The sequence below is a fragment of the Phallusia mammillata genome, chromosome 2 (genome assembly GCF_965637545.1).
Source record: "Phallusia mammillata chromosome 2, kaPhaMamm4.hap1.1, whole genome shotgun sequence".
NCBI lineage: Eukaryota > Metazoa > Chordata > Ascidiacea > Phlebobranchia > Ascidiidae > Phallusia > Phallusia mammillata.
This window is the reverse complement of record NC_137253.1, coordinates 19,514,553-19,538,933: the sequence shown is the minus strand read 5'-3', so window position 1 is coordinate 19,538,933 and position 24,381 is coordinate 19,514,553. Positions and strand designations below refer to the sequence as shown.

At 38.7% G+C, this 24,381-nt stretch overlaps 2 protein-coding genes across 4 annotated transcripts in view; one reads left to right on the top strand and one right to left on the bottom strand.

The window, feature by feature from the left end:
- The first annotated feature begins 4,375 nt into the window (after positions 1-4,375).
- On the top strand, positions 4,376-5,380 carry LOC145215419 (uncharacterized). The gene is made up of 2 exons (XM_080084123.1): positions 4,376-4,738; positions 4,815-5,380. The coding sequence occupies exons 1-2, from the start codon at positions 4,657-4,659 to the stop codon at positions 5,309-5,311; spliced, it is 579 nt and encodes a 192-aa protein (XP_079940249.1). The 5' UTR covers positions 4,376-4,656; the 3' UTR covers positions 5,312-5,380.
- A 173-nt stretch (positions 5,381-5,553) lies between these two features.
- LOC145215416 (uncharacterized) overlaps positions 5,554-24,381 on the bottom strand; it is a 37,567-nt gene continuing 18,739 nt past the window's right edge. Inside the window, exons 13-40 of one of the 3 annotated variants that reach the window (XM_080084118.1) lie at positions 19,018-19,074; positions 18,640-18,831; positions 17,640-17,833; positions 17,320-17,402; positions 16,878-17,047; positions 16,583-16,684; positions 16,092-16,184; positions 15,849-16,013; positions 15,633-15,672; positions 15,435-15,499; positions 15,224-15,354; positions 15,019-15,132; positions 14,785-14,928; positions 14,510-14,618; positions 14,053-14,392; positions 13,855-13,928; positions 13,555-13,731; positions 13,116-13,331; positions 12,541-12,726; positions 12,225-12,428; positions 11,741-11,879; positions 11,432-11,513; positions 10,922-11,357; positions 10,556-10,734; positions 10,244-10,373; positions 9,936-10,031; positions 6,748-6,845; positions 5,554-6,450 (exon numbers count right to left, since the gene is read on the bottom strand). In XM_080084118.1, the coding sequence (XP_079940244.1) occupies positions 6,333-6,450; positions 6,748-6,845; positions 9,936-10,031; positions 10,244-10,373; positions 10,556-10,734; positions 10,922-11,357; positions 11,432-11,513; positions 11,741-11,879; positions 12,225-12,428; positions 12,541-12,726; positions 13,116-13,331; positions 13,555-13,731; positions 13,855-13,928; positions 14,053-14,392; positions 14,510-14,618; positions 14,785-14,928; positions 15,019-15,132; positions 15,224-15,354; positions 15,435-15,499; positions 15,633-15,672; positions 15,849-16,013; positions 16,092-16,184; positions 16,583-16,684; positions 16,878-17,047; positions 17,320-17,402; positions 17,640-17,833; positions 18,640-18,831; positions 19,018-19,074 (4,134 nt within the window). In that variant the 3' untranslated portion in view covers positions 5,554-6,332. The remainder of the gene's footprint in view (positions 6,451-6,747; positions 6,846-9,935; positions 10,032-10,243; positions 10,374-10,555; positions 10,735-10,921; positions 11,358-11,431; positions 11,514-11,740; positions 11,880-12,224; positions 12,429-12,540; positions 12,727-13,115; positions 13,332-13,554; positions 13,732-13,854; positions 13,929-14,052; positions 14,393-14,509; positions 14,619-14,784; positions 14,929-15,018; positions 15,133-15,223; positions 15,355-15,434; positions 15,500-15,632; positions 15,673-15,848; positions 16,014-16,091; positions 16,185-16,582; positions 16,685-16,877; positions 17,048-17,319; positions 17,403-17,639; positions 17,834-18,639; positions 18,832-19,017; positions 19,075-24,381) is intronic. The other 2 variants (XM_080084120.1, XM_080084119.1) reach the window with 2 other exon arrangements.

Here is a 24,381-nt window from a genome sequence, read left to right as displayed (position 1 = left end):
ACGGGTTATAAAAGAAACTGATGCAGCTCGCCTTTGCACCCTTGCGCTGTAGAATGTGCCGAAGTTGGAAGTTTGACCATGTTTTCGGTCGTGTACTTTCGGGTTTGGGCTTGCTTACAAATATGCACAGCGCTTTGCCGCTTAACGCGTTGGTTTGAACTACAAAACGAAATAGGTCAGAAACAATTTTACGTGTATATTAAGCGAGAGGCCTTTATGAGGGAAACTACCCAAAACAAGACTAAAACGTCATAAACTGTCGTCATAGGGAAGTTCCTAATTTAAATGTTGGGTCCCTTGGCTACGATGCGACGTAACATATCTTTTCAAATAAACCTGACTACAAGAGAAAGCACAAATCAAACGAACTGCGGCGTGTGCGCCAATTAAAGAGTGTGTGTGCGTTGCTTCCGTTTTCTTTGGGCGATTGCACCATAGCCACGACAGTTAGGAAGCATGACGTCATGTATTGCGCTGAGAGTAGCACTTTTTTCAATTCGGCAACAAAAGAGAGAAAATACTGCTCCGTTGCCATAGTTGAGCGTCACTGCAACTTAGTTTTAGCTGGGAAAGTGTAAATGAGCACTTTTGATAACCGCGTGGACTGTTTACATAGCAACCGGATTATCGCATAATCCGGTTAATCGCATCAAATGCCCTTGGCAAATCGATGATGCGATTAACCGGATTCATCTGTAGTATTTTTTAAGCCACCCATTGATTAAACGGTGAAGTGCAGGAAAAACGGGATTAACTAACTAAACCCCATCCACAAAGTGAACTTCACATTTGGATTCGATGGCAACAAGTTATTTACAAAGTATCGACAGAACAAAAACCTTATTTGGATTACCGGTAGTAAATGGCAGGGATGAAAACCGGAGAATCCCGATCCCAAATGGGATTTGCTTTTTTCTGAATCCAGATTTCAACAAAAACCATCTCGGGATTGCAGCATAGTTTTTGAAACTTACTTGGGCTGTCGAATTGATAAGAAACCTTGCATCATCTAGGAAAAAGTTTTAATGTTTAAAAAAAACAAATTGTTGCGTACTTTTGACATGTATTTTACAATGGCGTGGTGGATTTATTTCCGCATCAACAGTATTGCCGTAACGTGTGACAACGCGTTAAACTGAAATAGCCCTGTAAAGACGGTAATAACGACAACAGGGGTTGTGACATTTTTGGGACACCTGTCACGTTTGGGACAGGTGTCACGGACACCCGTTGTATGTCACCAAATCAGGGACAGGCTGTCACTAAAGTCGCTGCGGATTTGGGTGTCCCTAATTTTGGGTGTCGCTGATTTTGAGTGTCACCAAGAATAAATAGCAAGACATAAGCGTGTAGGCGTAATTGCTTACTTGGAAGATATTTCTTGACTTTTGTAAGTATTATTGTTTAGGAACCGGCAGTTAGTATTGACATTTGTAAGTATTATTGTTTAAGAAGCAGCAATAAAACAATGTCCAATGAAATAACGAGAATCAGAACCAAAAGTCGATTGATTATATCTCCAAAAATGCTCACGGTTAGGGCTATTAGGGTCGGGGTAAGGTATTAGCACTTAAAATTCAATAAAACTAGCCCAAAAAATTAGTTACTAATGTAAAAATTTAAAAAACTTATTTCCCGACCCATTTATAGCCGCTAAATAACAAATTCAGCTCTTTACGCCCCCTTGTGAAATCGAGGTTGTGATTCTCGTTGTGGTGTTGGTAGAGCTACTAACACTGAGCTTGGGCTGGCCCCCGCTCTGGGAATTTCTGGTAGGTGGCGCTAAGGAACATAGGCGTTTATGGTGCTGTTACAGCAGTTTGGGTTTATGGTAGAAATGTACCGAATATTCGGTTTGCCGAATTTATTCGACCGAATCGGATATTTTGCAAAGATTCGGTTTCGGCCGAATAATTTGTTGCGATTCGGCCGAAACCGAATCTTTTACGAGCACAAATTTAGAGGGTTAAACGTGTCTTTTCTGCTTAAGGTACCACACAATCTTTCATAATTCACCGTAAGGAAAATCGCGTCAATTGTTATTATTTTTAACACATTATCATTTTTCCCACTGTAGACAAAAAATAATCAGTGATTCATTGGCACGTTGCCAATCATGCTTGAAGCAATTTTAAACCCCATAGAGCTGAAATAAGGACGAAACACAACTATTCTACACTAATTGCCTGGTAGATAAACATTTTTTCATGTCAAACGCGTAACGTACGACTTTGCGTGACGTCATAAATGATTCGGTTGATTCGGCCGAATTTATTCGGCAAAACCGCCGAATATTCGGTTTCGGCCGAATCGAAATTTAGCCGATTCGGTACATCACTAGTTTATGGTAAGAATAATTGCTGAGTCAGAACCATAAACGCCTATGCTCCTTAGCGCCACCTACCAGAAATTCCCAGAGCGGGGGCCAGCCCAAGCTCAGTGTTAGTAGTTCTACCTGTGGTGTTAGTCGCTCTACCCAAAATCAGGGGTAGCGACACCCTGTCACAAATCAGGGACACCTGTCACAAATCAGGGACACCCTGTCACAAATCTGGGACAGCCTGTCAGTGACAGGCAGCGAGTGACACCCTGTCACTAAATTGTTACAGCCCCGTCTCAATAACGAAGCAAATTGTATTGGTATTAACATTGCATTAAATCGCGTGTCGTTCGCGCACACACACAAAACATAAAATTGGTCGTTTCAGTTTGAAAAGAACCATGCTATTTTCTTTAAATATGATTTTACCTTACGAAAATATGCGTTCAACGCAACGCACATTCCGCGACAGTGTCGTAAAGCTATAAAACATCCGAAAATGTGCTTTTTGCTCAGCATCATAATCCCTGAATTATAGATCCCGGGGAATCCCGCTTCCGATATTTTCCAATTTAGTCCCAAAATCCCGTACATGGTTACCAGATGTTCGAAACTTAGGCCATGTCCCGAATTTTCGCGTAAAGACTGTGACAGGAAATAGGCCTACTTTTTAAAAACACACACTTTTTTTCAAAGTTTTGGTTTAATTGGACTAATGTGGCCGAAATTGCCCTCCAAGTGTGTTTCTAACAAGGAAGCAATTTCATCACCAACCGCTAGATTTCTTCCTTATTTAGGTAAACATGCAGTTTACGTTTTTACTGTTGTATGTGGGGTTTTTTAAGATAACTTCAAATACAATTTGTATTTTTTGCCTCATAAAGATAAAAAGATCCTTTAAAAAAGACTGAATTATTAAAAAAATCTGTTATGTCTCCTAAAAATATATACAAGTGACGAAAATGTGACAAATTTCACTCGGTCAATGAATATAGGCCTATTAAGTCCAACCGTTTTACATGTTTGCGACTTATGTATAAAAACAGGAGATGGAAAAAGTTACGAAATTTTTTATATTGTCTTCGAAAGACGATCATTTTTTTGAAAAGGGGATTGGCCAAAACTTACGAAAGGCCTGGACGTAGATAAAAACTATAATTTGCTAAAAGTCGAGTAAGGAGGAAATATTTTCGGCATCGACGATTTTTGTTCCTTGTTTAGCTCGGGGCTGTGCTTTACACAAACATACGGTTTCTTGCAACTGCAAACGTTTTGTGCAAAAGCCGTTGTATGCAATGAACCGAAATGACCCGCCAGGTCTGCAGGGCGTTCGGTTCTGTTTCTCGTGCGAAGTGTGCACGCACTTCTGATAACCCGTAAAATTGTAAAAATTCCAGAACAGCTGATACATGTCCGATATTTTTCAAGTGTAAACGGCAAATTTATTTTGACCGTTATTGCAAAGTCTACCGACGCGGTTAGATGCTTATCGCATTTCATTGCATAAGGGTATGTGCGTCACCCTACGGGTCATTTTCCAAATGACTAATATCCGTTGAATGTCAGCATGCCCTCTATTGTGTAGCCTATAGCTAAGTTGCAGTTGATCTCCTACAGAAAACACATTTTTTGCATTGTCATTTTGTTTTTCGCGATGTGTTTTTTTCAAAACACTATGACCAGGCGATTTTTTTCGAAAGTATGTGACAAAACGATATGTTTGTCGCGTTTCTCCTGTGGTATCTGATTTAGGCTAGTGGAGTTACTCCCAAGTTTTCGCTAATCTTCTCATCAATCAATATCACTGCCGAAATTCCTTTGCGTTGGTTTCGTTTCACGCGTAAAAGAACATGTGACAAGTTTTTTGCAAAGTTACGTAATAAGTCATGAGATGGACATAGAGCCCATGGACATTCCAATATTTTATTGTGACGATACCGATGTTTATGGTCAAAACGTCTTAACGATGTCGGTTGTATTTCAAATTGACGAGTTGTTGTCAAATGAAAAGAAGTCGAAACGAACTCACTTGCTTGAGTGACGGCAAGTCGATTTCAGTTGTTGACGCAAGCGCCAGGCTGCATTCCTTTGCCAACGAGCTGAACTTTTCTGCGAAGGCATAAGAAAATATTTAAGCTATGTGCCAGTGACGTATACTTCTGACATTTTCAGTGTAAGGCGATATTTCCACCGATCTAACCCTTTTTTTCTGTACCATATTTGGATTTTAGACCCGCCTCCTGTTTACTACGGCTTATCGCAGTGCTTGGTATAAATAGTGGGCATTGCCAATCAGGTGGCATATTTGAAAAAAGACGCACAGCAACGAATTCGAGATGAAAATGCTTGCATCGTTTGATATGATTTTGATTCTTGCTATTGGAACTTGGCTTCCAAAAACCTTGGCAACCGTATCAGGTATGTAACACATGTTATTTCGAATAAAACTGGCTTATATTTGCATATTTAATAGCTGTGTCTAAATAATTTTTAGCGTCCTGCCCAGATGGGTTTCACTTTTCGAGCGAAAATTCCTGCTTCAAATACGCGACAGAAGACATGTTTCAATACGACAGCGCCAAGCGATATTGCGAAGACGAAGTGGGTGGACGCCTCGCTGTATTAGACACCAGCATTAAACTCAAAACCGCCATCAAGTTTTTCAATACGGTTTTTACGGAGGAAGAGAAACAGGGTGGTGTCCCAACAGCCTGGGTGGACGGAAGGTGGATTCCAGACACCAAACACGTCCGCTACGAGAGCGGAATCATCAACAGGCGGCCACATTGGATGACGCCGACACGCAATGATATTACGGGCAAACTGTTCCGTTGGCCCAGCACAAACATTTTTGGTCGCTCGGCGACTTGCATTGCCGTGTCTTTATGGCACCAGAAGACGGCGGAGTCGCGACAGTTTGCAGGGGTTTACAACGTGCCCTGTAATAGCTTTTATTGGACCCATGCGCTATGCGAGCTCAAGATATTGTAGACGTGTCTCACATTATTATTCTTTTATGTTTTTACATATGCGCAATTCAAATAAACGTGCTTCAATTTACTATTTTTCTATGGCCTACTTCATAAACGTTAGGTGTATAAAACTTCGAGACTTACAAAGTATCACGATCGTTTCGAAAACGCCTCGTTTAAAAAATAACTGTGTGTATATTTGTATTACCGGCAGTGGGGCTGTCTTTGTGGCAAAGAAAGGTTCTGTAGCATCCTAAGACATGAAGCTAGCACATTTTTATTTTTAAAATCAAGTTACAAGCATAATCATTGGAGCTATAACCACACATGTGACAAATTAGGGTCATTTGTGAAAATGCAAAGAGGTGTAGAGCAAAACCAGCACCAAAAGTAACTTATACATTTAAAGGGCCGACATTTTACAGTGCGTCACGCATTGATTTGGCAAAATTGTTTCGGTTACAAAATGCAATCTTTTACAAAAAAACTGTAAACATCCAAAAGTAAAAATTAATGTAAAATATCTTTAAGCTACAAAACACCATTAGCAACACAAAATCTTACCAAAATTATTTTATTAATTAAATTACATTTTACACTGATGATGACAATAGTTTTGTCGAAACGTCTGTTTTAATAAAAATTTTATTAATTGTTTTCAACAACCAATTATGCGAGAATGTTTGCTGATCTTTAAATCAAGGGTTAACAATTTGTGACAAACTAAATCTGGTAACCATTGCGGTCGGGCGTTTATGTACAGGACTGGGTATAGTTGTGCGCACAAACTGGTCTCAAAACAAAACATTATGTAGCAAATTGCATTACAAGAAAATTAAGTCAGTTATAATCCGCTCTAATTTCCATACACATTTATTTTCAAACACAAGACACAAAATTAACACAAACAACACACGATTAAAAGCTAAAAGCTACAATATAAGCAAAAAACTCAGAACACAACTAAAAGGAATGCTCCAGTTTCTTCGAAATTCGTCTGTAAGTCAACCAAGACTGAATATGGATGCAACATTGCGGACTTAACGCCGGAACGTGGACTTGAGTGTGGGATATTCCGATGTGTCGATAGCATAATCCCGACATGTTGGACAAGTTCGATTTCGCGTCAACCACTTGTTCAAGCACTCAGAGTGAAACCTGAAAGATGACTGGCTTTAAAGTCACACTTCCACTTGTCTTAAAGTAACCAGGAATGTTATATGACTCAAACTGTGCACGGTAAAAGAGTTCAGCCTACTTGACATTTAAATTATTTAAATTGCCATTTTATACTTTTTATTTCTGTTATTGTCGGTTGGTATGCAAGAACAACTCGTTACAAATACACGATCATATGAGAATCTTAGAGTTAGCAAAGTCTTGAAAATATTTTTCGTTGGATGCAAAACTTAAAGGTTTGTTTGTCCTTTTTCAAGCAAATGAATGATAACTTACACATGACCACAAAGCAACTTGTGAATGTCGTTTTCGTAAAGAGGATCGTGACAAATAACACACGGTTCATCTTCGTTCACGTCTAGAAACTGCTGCTGCTGCAACAAGTGGGTAAAAGGGAAACGATAAATAGTTTTAAAATATGAACTTTTTTATTTCAATACGAAATCTGTCGCTTTCAAATTCAACTATCATTGAGGCACATTGACAACGTAGCAAACGTTATCTACAAACTAGAATAGTGGTTTTCCTATATATTGCCAGTTTATATATACTACATCATATTTAACGATGCATCACATATACCATTTACTATTTTTATAATGGATATATTTCGCACTTTATAACATAATTGTTTCTGCAAGCATAATCTAATGGGTCCCCACACATATGCATATGCGATTTGGTAACAGTAAAAATAGGGCACAATCATTGCTACATATTTACCAATTTACTATACGCATCATTTGATCTACACATATGATTGTTTTTGCAAGCAAAAACGAATGGGTCCCCACATGCGCGTTTGTGCAGATTTATGGTAAACAAACATCCTGGTTATTTTTTTATTCTTAAGGAAAAACTTAACCAACTTTAGCCTTAACCCAACTTTAAAAGTTTTGTCCGTATTCTTTTTGCATCATTATTGTCAGATAATTACAAAAAACAGTAAATAAGAACAGGAAAAATACTTTCAATTTAATCCCATGCTTTGACCTTGATATTGTCGTTCAAGGTCAGTTTTTAAACACCATTTTCCAAAACTGAAAATGAGCTTGATAACTTAATAAAACGACATAGCATGGCTGCACAAAAACAGCTGATTTGTAATCACCAACACGACTGTCTCGTAAAACGTCCGTCCGGACGTCAAGCTGAGCACTCCCGCTGCATTCACCCGTCTTAATCGTAAACGAGTGAATTACTACCTTGAGATTTGAGACTTCTATCTGACTGACAGTGTACACATGTTATGGACTGTAAAAGTAACTATTTGGCCGATTAAGGCAAATTTTTAAATACTAAACGAAGAACCTACTGCAAATAATTGTTTAACATTTCAGCACATTGGGGCTTGTATTTCTGGCCTAAAACTTATTATTTGGGGGTTTAAGGGGTAAAAATGGGTGAATCCAATAAAAAGTTACAAAATTCTTTAGAATAGCTTACATTGCACCAACCAACAAAGCATGAAACCCTCAGATTATGTACTTGGGTCAGTAGAGCCGTTTTTAATTTTTTTCGTTTTGGGGGCCTGTGGGTGAACCGCTAGGTCGTTTGGGGTCAAACTTCAGGAGGATCAAATTCGGAACAATAACTAACATCTGTGCAAATTTGAATACATTTAAAGCACTCTTTTTTGACCAAACGCATTTAACAAACCAGCGTTAGACAGAAACGAATATTTTGGGGTTTAAGGGGTGAAAATGGGTAAATCTTTTTTTAAGGTACAAAATTCTTTGAAATACCTTATATTGCACCAAACAACAAAGCATATAACTCCTAAACGAAGTACTTCAGCAAGTATAGCCGTTTTAAAAATTTCACGTTTTGGGGGGGCTGTGGGTGAACCGAGGGATCAAACGGGGCCAAAATTCACATGGACCATCTTGAGACCAATATCTATAAGGTGTGTAAATTTGAAAAAGTTTGAACCATTCTTTCTTGACCAAAACGTGGGAAAGAAAAAAATTGACAAAAACAATATGTGTCCCCTTCAGGGAAGGGGACCCATAATGAAAGCAATTATGGTAAGTTTGTATTGCAGCCCCTTGTAGCGTTATATATGGGTCAACCGATATACATTGCTACCACATTCTTTATGCAGGTCACTGGAGGTAGTTGGATGTCATAGTAAACTTTGATTTAAAAACTCAGCACCTATGCTCTGTAAAGGGTCTTCTGAACATTTTACCCAAATAACCCACTAAATTACGTTTTTAACATCTGGTATTTTCTACAATCACTCCGAATATATATGGACAGTTGTATTATTTCGTTCTTTACATTTTGTAGAGGCTTATTACCTATTTATTTATATGCTTAACTGCACTGGTTCACGAAACATCATAATTTCCCAAAACGGTGTAATAAAGCGTGCCCATTTTGTAGATTCAGCAAAATAAATTCGAAGCGGGAAATGCATTTGCCATTCAGCATTTGAAACATTTATCAGGTTAAACGATTGCCCTGAAGCCTGTTTAAGCAGTTGTCTCATACGAATCGCTTTACTTCGTCGGTCGTAAAACCTGTTAATCACCCCAAAACGCGTCGCTTCGGAGAGGACAGACGGTGACAATAAATAAATCACTATTCTTAATAGTTTGTATTTCGGAAACTGTGGCGAGTAAAGTGGGATAAAAAAAACTTACAGTGCACAAATTCCGATGTATGTATACCAGGGGTGTCCAACACGTGGCACGCGTGCCAAAGCAGAGCATTTGAAAATGGCACGCAAGCTTTTGCACATTCAGATGGTAAGCATTAGGATTTGTCAAGCAATTTTTTTTATTGATTCTTTTTGGCATTTATTCTAACTTCAGTAAAGATGATCAGTATCAAGGTTGCACAAACCCACTAATTAAATTGGTCGTTTTTGCATCCGATCCGTCTACTTTTAGGCGCTTGAAACTGTCGAATTCTGGATAATTCCGGGCCTTTATGCTGTCGTATTATATTCCATGTTATGGATTCTGCGCTTTAAGCGACATGGTATGCTATAAAAGGTTTCTGGAGTATGTATCCTAAACAAGTTTACTCGCATTTGACGACAGATTTGTTTTCTACCGTTAAGACGTTTAAGACACGTTTTGGAAAAAGTTCGAAACGTTGGCACGCGAGTATATTTTAAAACCTAAATTGGCACGGTGATGTTTTCGAGTTGGACACCCCTGATGTATACCAAATTAGAAAATTCGTTGCAATGATTAATACGAATGACTTTGAAACGAAGCTGCACAGGGGTGGATCTAATTAAAGCTTCAAAAATGCAGTGTGCTGAAAAAACTTTTTGGAAGTAAACTTGGAAAAGTGATTACACGCAAACAACTTCCGATTTCAATTTATCGGGTGTTTGTGTGTTCATTTGAAAGACATTATTTTATCCCAAAGGTGTGAAACCAACCAGCATAAGACAGAAAAAGAAACACTTTATTTCCTTTGAGAGTGGGCTTACAAACAATACATACCAATGGTTTTGTATGCTGTGTGCTCTGCTGCCATGGTGCAACTGTTGATGAAGCCACTGGTCGTGAAGGAGCAACGGTTACGTTAGAGGGCGGGACCTACAAACAGCAATAGTTTGTAATCTATAGGACTATAACTAGTAGTTATAGTTATTAACTACCAGGTAACAAGAAAAATGTTTAAAAATTCCAGAAATTTTCGTTTCATACACCAGTTGGTGAAAGTTAAAGCATTTGAATTTGATATTATATTTTTACATTTAAAGCAGTGAATTTTTTGTTCAATTGTTTTTCAAACTGTGGATTTTTACTTGTTTCTTTCCCATATGGCGCCTATGAATGACAGCAGAAGCTTGCTTTACAATATCCTCCAGGGATAAACCGGTCAACGAACTGTTGTTATTCTGTCTGACCTCCTTGATGCACTGAGCAATTTCGGGTCTGCAAAAAGAATAAAAATAAGATTAAAAATCTCTGTTTATTTGAGTTTGAAAAGGTTTCAGTTAACAGGATAAAAAGATCTAAAAACAAAACTACTCAAATCCGGTGTCATAAAAACATGCTGCAATAAATGAACATAGTTTATACTACACTCTAAAAATCACATTAAGCCAACCGCCCACCTTGACATGTTGGGATATATCTTCATTAGCTGATCCATGATTCGCTCAAAGCTTCCCTTATGCTGCGGGGGTTGGGGTTGTGGCTGATGTTGTGTCGGGAAAGAATGTGTGGAGTTTGCTGTAGTTACAGGTCCAGGGGATAAACTGTTGGGGCTTGATAACGAACCTTCACGACCATTCTAAAAATATTTAAAAACGTGTTAGCAAAACAAATGTCGTTTAAAAAACATTGTCAAATGAAATATTGTTCCAAACCTTCGAATGCGTTGTGCACAAATATGTTATATTTTCGTCTTCAGTGCATCTTCGCGTCAAACATTGCATCAAACAAAATCTGTAACATTTAGCGCCTGATAACATACTTACTGTTGTATGATTCGGCCAAGTTTGTTTGTTCGAAGACATTTGAGATGATAATTGACGTTGAGCTGGGTTGGTCGCTTTTAGAGTAAGTTTTGGATGAGTTGTTTTCTTCACAGAAGATTGGTGTTGCGTTGGTTTCTCAACACTTGGTTGTTGTTGGGCTGGTTTATGTGGGGATGGTTGGGCAAAAGCTGCTTTTTTAGTTTGATTTAGAGATTGCTGGCGCTGGGTTGGTTGATTTACGGCTGATTTGGGCAAAGAAGGTTGGTCAGGTGATTGACCGGTTTGATGTTGTGTCGTGCTTTGAACAACAGTCTGGTGTTGGTCTCGTTCTTGTAAAAGTGGTTGGTTTTGGGGTGGAGATGGTTGTTGATTTCGAACCAGTTGGTGAGGAGTTGGTGCTTGGAAGTTTCTTGCGTGATCGCCATTGTTGTTAAATCTGATCAAAACATAAGGTCGAACCATGACAAGACAACCGCCTTGAAAAACGGATACAAAACTTTGATTACTCACTGTGGATAGTTCTGTTGTTGATTGTTGTTGTAATAATAATTGCTTGAGCCATTTGGTTGCGCAGCGTTAAAGTTTGCCATTCCTGTTGAGAAAATTTCACATTAACTTCGTAAACAAACAAGTCATTATTTAGCCTAAAAGGTCTTATGTTGTTGACAATTTATATATTTATGCATGAGAACAAACTCAGGTAAAAAAATACGGACAAAAATGTCCTTTTAGGGTACCATAATTTGAAACAGCCATACAATCTACACAAATCTTACAATCTACAAATACCTCAAGGCTGTAACATTGACAGTGTCTCACCTATTTGTGCTGATCGAATAACAGCTGACAATTGTTGAAAGTTGGGTCCAGGTGGAGGTGGAGTGGGAACAATTATGTTCGGCAACTCAGATAAAACTTTACCTCTACGAATTTCGATCGATTGATTGCTGAATAGATTCTGAACAAATACCAAAACAAATTTACTTGTACGTTACGGTGTATAACAAAAGATTGTCAACAAAGTGTACATTTATCAACAATGTCCACCAAAAGTAGATTTACCTATTCTTAAAAAGAGAGTGAATATTCAATAAACGCCACTAATTTAAAACAAATTAAAGAAATGTGTTTTTAACGTAAGTCAACTTCAAGACACAAAAAACTTTTCTTTCGAAACAAATCCATTTGTTGTAGCAAGAAAACAACAGTCAGCTTCTGCTTTAACCTAGCCGTGTGTAACTTCGCACATTTATTTCCCCAAGTACATTGTGCCAATTCGCTTAAATACAAAAAGAAAACGCACCCTTGCGGTTTCGAGTTTCATTCGACATTCTTCAGCATTTTTCTTCCACAGCAAACTTGCTTCCATGACTTTGCCCTTCGCAATCGCATTGTTGTTGTATTGAAACGACATTTGTTCAAATTCTGTGGCAAACTTGTCGCTTTCTTTTTTCGCCAACATCAAAGTTTTGGTGGCGAAGTTTTCTTGTGTTTCCAGTGTGGTAAGCTAAAATATCAACACAGACTTTTTGTTTGTTACAGAATGGAAAATGTGTTTTAACTACACTCTGCATATATGCACAAACCACAATGTGATTTGCCAATTTTTTTCTGCATACCTCGGCTAATACTGCGCGCTCATGGGATTCCTTCAACTGATTGTCTAAGATCATAATCTTCTCATTTGCTTCATATTGTTGTTTCAGCAAATTGTCCCTCATATCTTGCATCACGTGACCAAGGTTATCAACTTCCCTTTCCTTTGTCGCCAGTGTTTCCTTCAACACCGTTGCGGCATCACGTGCCTATATCACGTGACAAAAAGGATTTGATTTGGCTGTCAATCATTAATGTGCGTGTTTATAAGCATTTAATGAATCAAGTAATGGTTTTAACAGGTATTATACCTGACTTAATGTGTTAATATGCAAAGGTTGCTGGTTTTGTTTAACATCGCCGTTGATCGTTGCATATTTCCACATTATTGTTTTGGTAAATATTATGCGACGAAACACGCTACGCGAAAAATGATGAAATCAAATTGCTAAACATGACTGCAATTGACGTGCGTTTGTAAACTTACAGCATTTTGCTACATTTCAACTTCTTTAAGTATTTGCTGCAGTACTTTTTTTCAAACCTTTTTTACTTCTGTTTATTTACTTTTTATTCACATTTCGCACTTCACACTTACATCTTTTAATTGCTTTTTTAAAGTTTTCGTGCTTTCCAACAGGGTCGCTCTTTCCCGGGCAACTTTTTTCACTTCAGTCTCGGCATTTTGGGTTGCACTCGCAGCTTCAAGTTCAGCTTTCTTCAATAGACCATTCACCTCCTCCAACTCTTTGCTTAGCGCTGCTTTCTCAGTACGCGAAGTCACATTGAGACGAGTAAACCTGTCGTAGTGTTCCTGCGACAACAATGCATGACGTGGATGACAAGCAAAACCCATTTTAAACCTCTAGCTCCTGCTAGCGGACGTTTTGAAACATAGTTATATAAAAGGTGTTTTTTAAACTTTCTACTATGTACGTATGTGCATTAAAAATGCCAGGCTCCGGCAAAATAATACAATTTCCACTTGAGTTTTCAATTCTAGCTTGGAAAGATAATTTTGGCAACGCACAACGAACCTCGACGATTTCTTCCAGTCGTTTCTTATCTTCTTGCAACTTGGCAATTTCACTTTTGTATGACGGCATTAATTCTGTTTGTACAGCAATAGATGCACATGTAGCAACAGGCAATGGTGGCGATACTTGGGGTGAGTTTTCAACATCACCAGTTTTAAGAGTCAAGGTTGGTTCCTGCTAAACATCGGTCGTGAAAGGTTTCATATTTTGAAAAAAAAGTTGCGTAGTTTAACGCGTATAGTATAGCAACAATAATTCATTAGATTATTTTAGAAACTTTGCCGAATCTTCATAACGTACCGTTTTCGGTTTGTTGTTGTTTTTCGGCACTGACTTTTCTTTGGGGAGATTTTCTTCCATTACGATTTGAAATTCTAAAAAAAGGGTCACTTAACACCCAATCACAAGATAATAAAAGTCAACCAACTCTTTAACTCGTGCAAAGAACACGCGCAAAGGAAGCGTTGAAGTCAAGTCATTAATGTCAATAAAACCTACTTTGCGATGATTTCGGCTCTGTCCCTTTTTTGTCAGTCTTCTTATTTACAGCCGGAGTTGTGGCCTTTTCTTCATCTTTCTTGTCTTTTACTTTCGTTGATACAATTTTCTCCGATTTGACAGCGGTGGCCGTTTGCTTGTTTTGTCCCGTTTTTAGAACAGGGAAATTTTTCATATCTCTCATGTAAAAAGGGTGGGACGAAGCTTGTCTTGAGTTTTTATCACCCTTTGACCCCAACATATTCTGAACCTCTGACAAAGGTACGTCACCGACATCCCAAAGATCTTTCGAGAAAGCGGACGGTCCGTTTTGTTTCGGGTTTGATGCACTTTCTGCTTTCTAAAAAATGCACAAAAAAGTGATAATTTTTAAGGCACATCACAAAAGTTATATGGCTGTCATAACATCGTGCAAGTATATTTGTTGCTGCCAACTTTGTGATACAAAAACACCCACCTGAACGGTTTGTTGTAACGGCGGTTTATTACCAACAACTTTTTTATTCAATTGTTCCATCATTTCACGATGACTTTCTAACCCAATGTTGTCACCCACACGTAAAAATCTAAAAATGGAATATTGGTTGATTAAAATGGATAAAAACATTAAAACTTCGTTTCAAGTCATGTGTCCACCAAAAATTATAAAGAAAACAAAGTTGTTTTTTCCTTATTTCAATTTTCAAACACAGCATTCATTACTTTGTTTGAAGCATTTTACTGAGTACTTACGTTCCTTTTTTGCTCAATAAAAACTCGATAAAAGTTGGATAATGCGCTTCAACCAATAACAACATTTCTTTGTTTATTTCCCTTGTGAAAATTTCATCATGAATTCCTCGCGGACCATTGCGTTTATAAAATTCCTCAAAAAAACTGCAAAATGAAAAAAAAGAGTCAAGTTAAAAGACACAATCAAACACTTGCAAACTGATAGCTGAGCGGCAAACAGCAAAATGTGCAAACCTATATACAGACGACAGTTTTAACTGCTCTTCTTCAGTAACAGTGGATTCAAAATCAAAAACATTCGTTCGATATTCCTGGGGAACTTGAAATGGAGTTTCAGATTGTTGAGTTCTATAAATAAAAAGGTAGTTTTTATGAAAACATAATGCTAATGCAAAAAACAGTATGAAAAATAAAAATATGAAAATGACAAACAACACACCTTTCTATAATTCGCCGCGCTTCATCGGAATTTAAATATTTTTCATCACCAAGAAATGTTTGTAATGAAACTACGTTTGTTGCCTTTTTCTTTTGTTTATTCTTACTTTTTCCCTTTGATGTTTTAGCACTCTGTAAATTGCAACAAATTGAAAAGCAAAATTTCTTTGAGAAATGTAGATTCGTTGAAATGATTTGTGTGAACCACTTACGTCATTTTTGTCTTCTTCTTCGCGTTTAATGATAGTTACATTCGAGACGTCGGTATTGGAAAACACTAAATTACAAAACGTTTACAATTAAAATGCTATTCAGGTCTACTGCTTTCGAAGTGCTTAGCCACAATATTAAACTATTTTTGGTTCTGGATAATTATCCATTTATTTTTGGATATAAAGTTAAAACTTTACCTCCATTCAATTTTGAAGAATCAGGTTTCTTTTTTGCCATCTGTCCAAAAGTGTAAACGGATTATTTGTAAACAAATTATGAACAGGGAAACAAAGACATTGGTATTTATTTACTGAAAAAAACTGATGCCTAATTGTCATTAAATCAATAAGGTTACACCAAAAAAATCACATAAATCACAAAACACAGTTTCAATGTTTACAAATATATCATACCAAATCATCCGTTTCATATATGGTGTGAGCTACTCTGTATGATCTCTTTCGTTCCTTGGCTTCCTTCATCAAACGCATACGACGTTCCAAATTTCGACCACTTTTGGAAGTTGTCCCTTTCAGTTCACGAGTATTTTTTTCTTTGCTACGCTTGGGAATATGAACCTAGAAACGCCAATATGTGTAGGAAATTATGTTTGTTTGCAAAAGTTTAGTATTTGCCAATTTAGTATTACAACGTACATCTTTTTTAGTGTCATAGCTTTCATCCAGCATTTGAATTTCACAAATTAATCCTTGACAACCTTCTGTGAAACACTGAAGACCTAGCAGTTCCTGAAAACAGACAAACGTATGTTATGCATTGACCGCGAAAAAAAGTAGAGTGTAAAAAGATTTGAAAACTCTGTCAGTGGCTTTTGCTTGACAGAAAAATTCCATACATTCCAGGAATTTCAAGCAGAATTCTGATTTAGCGTTGCACATAGGTAGATTGCAGGTTACGTTCAGTGCCAAGTTAAGTGTGACGTCGGGTTAGCCAAAAACACATGTTAAGTTGAACACGAGAGAATTTTCAACGCTGCTATATGTTGAACTTTCCCACATTAAACCAGGGTTATAAAAGACAAAACAATGCAAAGAGCAGCACACCGTTAAATTGCGAACGAGTTTGTGTATTAGTTGTGATTTGAAATTAATTATAACATTAGCAGTATTGTTTCAACACGACTTACCCTATCTCCCGACCGGTCATACTGCAAATGTTTGTATTTCGACCAACATTTAAAATGAAAACTTGTGACGCAATCCCAGTCGCAAAAAACTTTGATAAATCCCTGTCACAAAAATAAGGTCAAATTATTCAACCACTTCGGAAAAAAATTCCAAGCACGTGGTACTTTGCGTTGCCGGTTTTTGTCGATACCCGACCGTAATATGTTATCACAAAATTGGGAGTTTATTGTCGTAAGGCAAAATCGGAAAAAGTCTGTTTTCAACAATACATAACAAGTAATATGTGAGTAATACCTCGAACTCAATATCTCCAACATAAATTTCACTTCTTGAATAATCCTTTGTACAGTTTTCATATCTACAAAATGCATCAGGCTTCGGTGGATTGAACGACCATTTTGCAAGATCGCCCATCAGAACTTTCAATGTATTTACATTCGATTCGGGAATTACTTCATTCATACCTAAAAGACAAGCAAAAGTTTTATCAACTGTACTCACAAAGGCATTAAAAAAGTTCGTGGAAAAGTTCCTTAATCATTCTTTTAATATTCACAGTCTAAACTTCACATGACCCCGTGTTAAATCTTATTTATATTTAAACTAGAACTAAAAATTTACATTTGCTCGGCCGCGTTATTTTCATGTGGCATGTAAACCGTGGATAAGACACGTGTTCCCATCACCGCCACTTTGTGGTTTGGTTGTAATGAAAAGATGAATTTCTCATACATACCTGGCCAGGTTAAAACTCCGGGAAAATTCTTCTTTCTAATTAATTGCATTCCGCTTTCGATGGTGGGCGCTACGTCCGAAAAACTGTGACATACAGTATTATTAAGTCACAAATCAACTTTGAACAAATTTAGTTGGGTTTAAACATAACTTTAGCAGGCGACTAGAAAAGTAAACAAATTACAAACCACAGTCATTACGGTAAAACCACATAACAAATTGGGTCAAAATAAGAAAAGTGCAGGTGTCCATTTTTTGGCGTTATTGGTTAATTTGATTTGTAGCTTTTATAGATTTAAAACGAAAGAAAATGAAACTTGCTTGTTCAAATAATACTGTGCACGAGCACTTGAATAAAACGCCATTGGATGACAATATTCTTTGCTGGTTTGTTTCATAATCTTCGCAAAAAAATTGAGAGAACGGGCGACTTGAGGTGGTGTGCGCATTTCCAGTGACGAAATTCCTCGCGCGTAAATTAAAATGAAGTTTTCCACTGCAGTGACTTTCCATTCCTGCGAAAGGGCAACTTTAATTGTTGCAAATTGCGAGAGTTTCAGCTCGTCAATTCAAGTAGAAATTGTTTCCTGTATTCACACAATGCCGCCTCTTTTTGGGGCAAATGCATCGACAATTGCCTCCGTTTTCTCATGACTGACGTGTACCAAGTTCGACCACTTTGAAGTTCACACGTACAGACCCTAATTGCAGATCAACACAGACCAATGGCCACAATCATATGCTTTATTTTTAAAAATTATTAATTTTGGCGTTATTTTTATTACTTGGTGGGATTCTCTGGCCCTAAAATGCCAAATCATTAAAGGGGCATTTTAAGAAAATCTGTTTTGCAAATTTTTATGACTCCATATTGTTTAAATTGATAATATTTTTCTGTGTACGTTTTTGTAAATGTCAACACTTCAGCAAAAGCAAAATCGCTTACGTTTGTGCTTAACTTTATTTTTTAGTTATACAACGTTGTTTACCAACGCAATATCACTAGAAAGAGACAACCTTTACTGAACCCCTTAATGCTTCTTGAAACAATAACTACTTGAAAAGTGTTACAATGTAGGCACTTGGAAGCACTTACAACTACGATCATGGCGACAAGACAGCTACCGCATGCTTAAAAAATTCAGTTCAGCAAAATTTCAATGGTCAAGCAGCAGATTTTGCAACCACGGCGAACGGTGTTTTTAAGCGGGATTATCAAACTTACGAAAAAGGTCATTCTTTATTTTTCATTGTCTTCGGGTAAAGTGGCGTTTCTTCTTGAGAATTACGCAACAAGCAACGTGTACATTTATTTCTTTACCTTTTGTTTCGATTCAGTGACAATCTTCAGTGCGGCATCATATTCACATATAGCAGTGTCAAACTTTTTCTCCAGAAGCGATTTCGACGCAAGTGACACATGATTTTGGTAAATGTCGCCAATAAAAAGTTTGTTTTCAACAGGCATAGGTCTCGAATTGGAACGCTGTCTCTCTTCCTCATATTTCTTCGTCTGTTTAAAATTTTTTAAGTCATTTCAGGGCAATTTTGAGCAACAAAACGACCCAAATTTTCCTTGCACAGTAAATTAGCGTTTTCAATTTGAAACAAGATCGTGATAAACGGTCAGTGCTAACCACAAATCACATTTTGATATGTCCGTTTTGTACCAAAATTGTGATAAGTGTTTAAATCTCACCCGTTCGTCTTCTCGTGGGTACGGCTTGTGTACTTTCTTTGGTTTTTCTTTCGCAATCTGAAATAAACAGGGCAATGTTTTATCTAAAAATGGCTAGTTTCGTTCCAACTAAAACAAACACGAAATCAGCTCATTACCGAACATAAAAAACAAGTGCTTTTGTAGATTTTGCACGCAGTACATCAATGTTATAGCAGACGTTTCAACGAACTTTGTACTGATGATGACATCAGTGATTGTTAAAACGTCAACAATGCAATACATTTGTGTTTCCTGCATGCATAAAAGCGCTCTGGGAGTTTTGTTGTCGATTAGGCGGCCTCTTAAGTCCCGGTCAAATTTCTCCAGAACGCAAATTAACTTCATAACTTTTGTATCAAAAAACACTAAGGTTTTGCTTTTTTTTCCATTTTGTGTCCGCATGAACGCAATCCCTTGGTAATGTATTTAAGACAAAGTTCTGCGCAGTCGTGTCACAAAAGGGTGTGGTGTAACAACCTGTTTTTGTAACTGTTGTTCGCAGAGAAAGTGGGTATTTGCTCAAAACGCATATTGTCGTTGAGTTACGTACAATGAATACACACAGCGGCAAATCAACACGTTGTGGTCGATAAAGCCTAATTCAACTCGGAGATCTCAATAGCGGCGTAAAGCGGTAGAGCAAATATTGACCCCAACAATACACATTCGACTCCCTCTGTTGTGATCACCAACACACGTTTCTGTATAACCTCTACATATCTGAAATCCAACACGCAATTTGTGTGGGTATGAAACATGTTGTTCAGTTTTTAGTTACGACGCCATAATTATTTTCGAAACCTATCTTTTCATTTTAGACCAAGAAAGCTTTGTCACGCCCAATACGTGAAGAAAAAAACCTAAAAGCTAACCGAGTTTGTTTGCCATACAATGCTTCATTTAACACCAAACAATATCACTGGGTTTGTTCAATATCACTGGACAAACATGCGACCCAAAACAACTGGCTCATGGGAACGTGAGAGTGCATGGAGTGACTGGAAAGTGAGTCCTAATAAGCTGACTGACACCAAATTCAAAGCAGTAATAAAATCGTTTCCGAAAAATTGTCAAGTACAGAATGGCATCCAAGCATTACATCACTGTTGAGGTGCTTCACACCGCATGTGTCTCCATTCACAGTAGGATTGAATGGGGTCGTTACGTATGAGAGATTGTGTGAGTAGTAACTGGCGGTTATGTCTGTTTGATGCACATCATCAAGGTAAAGATCTACATAACTGGAATATTTTACCCATGAGCTTATCCAAGCGAAAAGTTTAACTAATTACAAAGGACGTTATTGACCAAATAATAAAAACGAAAATTAAGCAGTGTAGTAAATAGTTTATAGGAGGTTTAATAAGAAAACTCCGGTGTAGTATGGTGTTTGTCCAGTGGCGTTAAACTTTTTTCGTGCAAAAGCAAAAAAGGCAGCGAAGCGATTATGCACGGAGCTTTAGACGCGTTTTAACCGACAGCTCGCCGAAACAATAAGGATATTGTGTAGTTGTGTGAAGGTGGGGTTAGTTTATGCAAGTGAGTGTGTGGCGCGAATGGCCTATGTACGTCATACTTGTTATCGTAACACAGAAGCGTGGAAGTACAGGATAACAAGCACGTTGCGGGCGATTTCGTGACGTAGACGTTTTTCTTGGATGACATCCACAACGTTAACGTCATCAAGTGGATGGTGTCGTGTTCGTGTGAATAGTAACAACACTTGTAACGGATGTCGGGTACGATTTCAATTAATTTCCTCTTCAGTGGCAAATCACCCGGAAAAATGTCCGCGCTAATAGTTCGTGTTCCGACAGCAAATGGAATAGAATCTTTTGAGGAATGTGAAAAACTCAATCGGAATATGTTCCAGGAATGTGCGTGTTGGTTACAATTGTTTAATAACAACGGCATAATTTTACTGCCGTAAAGTTGTAAATCAAAAACCTGTCAAGATTTTTCGTGTATAAATTCGGTTATAGTAAACTTTAAAACGGGTAATTTGCCAAATCCGAGTCGGTTTACGCAACCTAGTTCAAATCATACAGACGACAGATGTTTCGCGCAACACAATTCAAACTTGCGCCAAGCATCAAACAATCTGACGTCAAGTGAAAGAAGCGGGATTAGCGTGCGACGTTCAATTATCGGTGTGTGAAGAAAGGGATCGCGCAAACAGGTCGGAGGTGAAGAGCAGCGCTTGAGGAAAACTTTTACCACATGTTTGTCTTTTTGCATATTTTACGTCAGCAACGAGGCAGAAGTTACCGCCAATTGCGCACACAATAAAGTCACACAGGCCCGAAGTGTGGAAAAGCCTTCAAGGGCTTATGTATACGCATCATTGCTCTCTAGGGCTGGATTTGGCTGCTTGATGTCCGGCTGCAGTCACGCGAAAATTGTTTGCGGTGCAAAAGTAGTAAGTGGAGTCGATGTTTTGCTAGAGTTTGGCCTGAGATGACGTAGCCCACCGGCACGAAAGCCCTATTTGGAGCTTGTTGGTTGGTGGCCTCGACAAAAGACAGTGATCTAACAGTTTCCGTGTCGGAGGACATGCGCGCTTCGTGGCCGCTTTTTAAGAGTTGATTTCAGGTGGCATTGCACGCTGACACGTCCCATTCACTGTCACAGGTGAGTGAGCAGATTTATGTTCTTCTCGCCCGCACTCAGGCGACTGATGTGAGTCATAGTTCAGGTGAACAGTGCGAGTGGCGCGCGTTTGCCGAGATGAGTCGGTTGTTTCAGGTTCTGGTGAGTGATTTGGTCGTGCTCGACGGCGGTTGGAGCCTTCCAGCACAGAGATTTGCTTGCAGTGTGAGTGAAGCGAAGTGGAATGGCAGTTTATTGAAAAGGGCCGATCGCACGCGATGTTTTGTTTACACCGCGGCCATTGAGACTGCAAAGGCGCAGCCAGCGTCACATACTCGTTTTTACTAAATATGACATATCGCTTTTCAGCGTGGTAATTATATATTTTTTAATTCAGTGCGCACATAACAAGGGTGTGACATGTTGTCGCAGGTGCGATGAAGTTATATGCAGCGGAAAATTACAAGTTTACTAGCTTTAAGTAAGAACAACAATTCTTTAATCCGACGCAGATACCGTCCATCATGTCAGCTTTATCAGATTGCGACGACAACTCCGCGCCAAGGAGAAACGACCGGAGCCCGGGTTCGTGAAATCCCGCGAGCTTTGTGATATAGCCAGTGCAAAACACAATCGTTGCTCATAAATACCCCCACCTGTCACTACAGCATTTCTGAAAACCCGAAAACCCTTGCCAGTAACCCAGTGATAACAGAAGCAAATTTGTCAGCTGTCACGTGATCCTGGGCAATAGCAGTGCGAGACCACACGCAGACAAACACGAACGTCAAGTCAGATTTAGACACAGGTTTTTAGTTTAATAGCAAGTGCATTCGTCTTTCGCATAAAGTTAGGACACACAACTCCTGGTTTTAAAGGTAACCACTCGGGTAGAAACAAACCACGATTGCAATTTGTTCCCGTTATATTGTAAACGACGCAATCAATCGAGGTCAATATATTTGTTATTTAAAAATAAAAGTGGAAGTGCGTCACGCCGTATTAATGATCTTCAACTCGGGAAAGCCTGGTGCCAATCCACATTACGTGTGGCTTAACACGTATTATACTGCGTCATAATCAGTTTACGTTGACGTAGTACGTAGCTCAGCTGTTATTGACCGTTTAGAACAGTGTACAGACAACAGCTGATTGGATATAGATATGGTTTTGTGGTAAGTTAAGAAGAAAAAAAAACAACACTACACATGAAAATGTCCAGAACGTTAACTGAAGTGCTGCTAAAAGACAGACTGTGTCCAAGAGAGCAATAAAGGAAGCTAATAGCAGAGTACACAAACATGTACTTCAAATCTGGAATATGAAGTGGCTGTGATAACACGGAGGAGGTTAGGGTTTAAAACAGAAAAAAGAGCGAGTGGGAAAGAGATGACGTATGATGGATGGTCAATCCACTTATGAAAAGGATCGTTCACTCAATCATTTCTTCGTTGATTGCCGAGCACGTCTGCACAAAATCAACCCAGGAGAACTAATCAGTGAGGGACACATCATCAGAATAGTAGTAACGCGTTAACGCAGGATAAAGCTTTGCACCATTAGCGCAGTAAATGCGCATCAGGCGGGATAATTGTGGAAAGCGGCCAGACAAGTGTTTAGCGCGAAAAGAGGCTCGCAGCAAATCACGAAAAGACGGATTTGGGCTGTTCACACAACTGAGCCTCATCCGCTCGTTCGCCCGGGGCTGAAAAATGCGAAAACATCAACAGTCGACTAAGATGTGCATCTGGGAAAGAGTGGCCTTTATTGTGCGAACGAACATCCACTTAGAATCGGCCATGCGTTACACAGTTACCAGCGTAACGGCGCGGCTAATCACCAGGTAAATATGCGCCCGCGCAATGTTACCGACTTCGAGGTTACCCACACTCACTCACTAACTTGTCACGCAACTGGATCTTCCAGGCGAACTACTCCCTTACTAAAGAGCTTTTTAATTGTTGGCCAACATTTGCCAATATCCGCAAAAATGAGACACAAAAATACCAAGTGGCGAGCACCTTGCAAATTGCATTGAAGTTGGGGTTTGCACAGGATTGCCAGTAAGCGCCGATCGTGCATGGGATGGTGGGTTGACAACAATGTCAAGTATGTGCAGTTTAAACGAGCAGATATCTTGCCCAGTCAGCAAGGGGAAAGGGAAACCTAATCACTGTGCGAAATGCTGCGGCTTTGATGATTACCTGAAACGCTGATTTGAACTCGACAACGTTTGGTAACCACAATGGTTAAGGTTTACTGCCCGTAACAACATAATGCAATGGAAGCCATTATTTTATCTGTAACCAAAAATAAGATTATTTTTGTCGAGGCTACATTGTGACGTCATCTGTGTAACCCACGTCATGCTGTCATAATAATGTTTGGGCGCAACTCAAGGACCAATAAAAACGCAAATCGAATCAACACCGATCGGATTTGGATTGTTTGCCGAAGCGGGGAACAAACAACACCGCGTGCGCCAGCTTATTTTACGGCATTAGTCAGAAGAGACACTTGTTTTTTTGCGAAAAGATGGCGCTAGAAAATCCAATAAACTGCCAGCTCAAACGGTATAAAGCGATTGCAGAACGGCCGTGCACAAACAGTCTATTGACGGAACTAAAGTTGACGCGGCGGAACATTTAGGTTAAACTACGACATTCCCGAAAGGCAAATCCGTGGTAAAGATTTTACGTGTTTTTTGCCGGGCACTTCCGACATCTGTGCTTCACAATTTCGCCACTTCCATGC

Bases quoted from the DNA above. Each gene is read 5' to 3' on its own strand.
- LOC145215419 (XM_080084123.1), top strand. From the start codon at position 4,657: ATGAAAATGCTTGCATCGTTTGATATGATTTTGATTCTTGCTATTGGA. The intron at 4,739-4,814 runs GTATGTAACACA...AATAATTTTTAG, and splicing joins AACCTTGGCAACCGTATCAG to CGTCCTGCCCAGATGGGTTT.